General features: G+C 37.7%; 1 protein-coding gene across 1 annotated transcript; it reads left to right on the forward strand.

Moving 5' to 3' along the window:
• The first annotated feature begins 386 nt into the window (after nucleotides 1-386).
• LOC143555563 (putative ethylene-responsive transcription factor ERF121) lies at nucleotides 387-674 on the forward strand. The gene has a single exon (XM_077045094.1). The coding sequence runs from the start codon at nucleotides 387-389 to the stop codon at nucleotides 672-674; it is 288 nt and encodes a 95-aa protein (XP_076901209.1).
• Nucleotides 675-2,386: the final 1,712 nt, after the last annotated feature.

Below are 2,386 nucleotides of genomic sequence, written 5' to 3' on the forward strand. Positions count from 1 at the left end.
GAATGAATTAAATGTTTACATCTGAATGATTTCATTCAGATGTAAACATACATGCCCTAAACAAAAATGTTGTAAACAAAGAACATAAATGAAAGGTGGAGTGAGGCTGGTGTCTTATTTAAACCCGGAGACCGATAGTCCAAGAATATTAAAACCACGTGTAGGTCTACTCTAGAACAACCAATAACGTTCACTTTTTTTGTATCTAGCCACGTGTAGACTTAGTGTATGACTTACGAAGTGCGTCATCTTTGAGTCAGTGTGAACATCTAATAAAGTTCTCGTACAGATAGAAACCTATAAATAACAGAGCTCACTGTATTCTTTTCTTAATGTAAGATGAACAAACCTTCAGTAACCCCAAACACCGCCGAAGTCAACTCACCATGGTAGCTGCATTACTCCACGTCATAAGTGGCGGCCGCAAAGACATTGAGGCTCACAAATCTGTGATGGGAGATGGTCTTCCGGAGCAACAAGTATGTAGCTACTGTGGAATGCAAACTCCAGACAGCTTAGGGTGTGAATTCTTCACCGCGGAAGAGCGGAGAAATAGGAGGAAGTATAGAGGAGTGAATTCACGGCCGTCGGGTAGATGGGCAGCGGAGATAACGGTTCCCGGGAGAAAGAGGAAGTGGTTGGGGACGTTTCGATATGGAGAAAGAGGCGGCTAGAGCTTACGACATTGCAAACCTCCAGTATAGAGGAAAGTCTGCGAAAATCAATTTTCCGGTGAAGGACTACCGGAGATTCATCAAGAATAACTCAAAGCCTTGGAGAGAAGACGAAAAAAGAGAGATTAGTTATGGCAAATTGGATTTTAATAATCCTAACTTAATGCAGTTGGTCGATAATAATCTCAACTTTGGAAATAGTTGTGATTGGTCTCAACTTTTACACAATTGTTTCAGAGGACCTTCGTTAAAAAAATTAACATTAAGTTTTTTCCAAATTTTCAAAATGACATTTAGGGCTTTTGATCGGAATGAGGATACGAGTCAATTGATGTAAAACTTACCTCCAAACGTTGGTCCAAACGACTAAAGAATATTCAATTTTAGTGTTTCAACATTTAATTAACAAAAATAAAGTTGTTTAAAGCGTTGTTTCGAGTTAGGTTTTACATCAAACATCAATAGATTCGTATTCTCATTCCAATTAAAAGCCTTAAAACATCTATTGGAAATTTAGGAAAAACTTAACATCGTTAAATTTTTTTTAACAGATGTCCAATGAAAACAAATATTGTGAAAGACTAAAAGTTGGGACCAGAGACACCTATTTTCAAAGTTAGATTAATTATTGGCAAAATGCATTAAGTTATGATTATTAAAATCCAAATTTCCATTAATTAATATTGTAACGTCAAATGAAGTTTGATCTTTCCACGGAAGAAATGTATAATATACGAGGAGCATTTTCTCTATTGCTAAGCATGCATTTTTTCCGGACATATTTTTCCTTATTGAGGATTTTTGTTATTGAAACCGAAATCTTACCCGACCCTATATTCTAGGGTTAGTTATAGCAATGAGGTAGTCAAACATCTTGGTCAACTTGGTCATGCAAGCCTTACTGCTCCATCATGATTTTTTTTACGTTTATTTCATTTTTATTTTGATTTATTTCACTTTCAATTATTTTAAATTCCTAAATATTGACGGTGGACTGGTGGTGCACCATGTTCCTAGCCCAATTATTTCCTTTATGTAATTCCGTATATTAGCCCCGCTTGCGGTGCGCACATATGATGTATATATGTGTGAACCCTCGGGTGAGCAAAAGTGAAATTGCACTAATTTTAACGTTATTTTACTAATCTCGTGAAAATAACGTTAAAAGTGACGGACGGTTAATCAGGCATCATGTAGTGGCGTTGATAGCTGAAAGATAAGGGTACATGCACCGATCAGCCGGTGTCCCGATGATTGAGTGCTATGTGCCTTATGTCCAAGGCTTGATGCAAAACTACTATCGAGCCGGGGGTCTCACCGGAAGCAGCCTCTCTATCCCTATGGGGTAGAGGTAAGGCTGCCTATATCTTACCCTCCTCAGACCCTACCATAGCTTTACTATTGGTGGGATATACTGAGTACGATGATGATGATGATGATGTAATTCCGTATATGCATGAATGAAAGATTAGAGAAGATTTAGAAGAGATTTTTGCTTGTTTTATCTCATAGTCTAGTTCACTTTGGAAAGTTGAATGGTGACTTATGACTGAATCCAATCTGAGCGGTGTGACTTTAGCGCACGTTGAATTTGGAATTAAAGCCCTATGAACTAGTTTGAGTGTTGTGTCTAATGTTTGTATCTCAAGTTGCTCATAGCCTATCCGACCCTACGTGTTCATTTGATGATGTATCTGTATCCAAATGAGTTG

The sequence above is a fragment of the Bidens hawaiensis genome, unplaced genomic scaffold (assembly GCF_021521415.1).
Source record: "Bidens hawaiensis isolate Kalapana, Puna unplaced genomic scaffold, B.hawaiensis_p1.1 tig00018151_1, whole genome shotgun sequence".
Taxonomy (NCBI): domain Eukaryota; kingdom Viridiplantae; phylum Streptophyta; class Magnoliopsida; order Asterales; family Asteraceae; genus Bidens; species Bidens hawaiensis.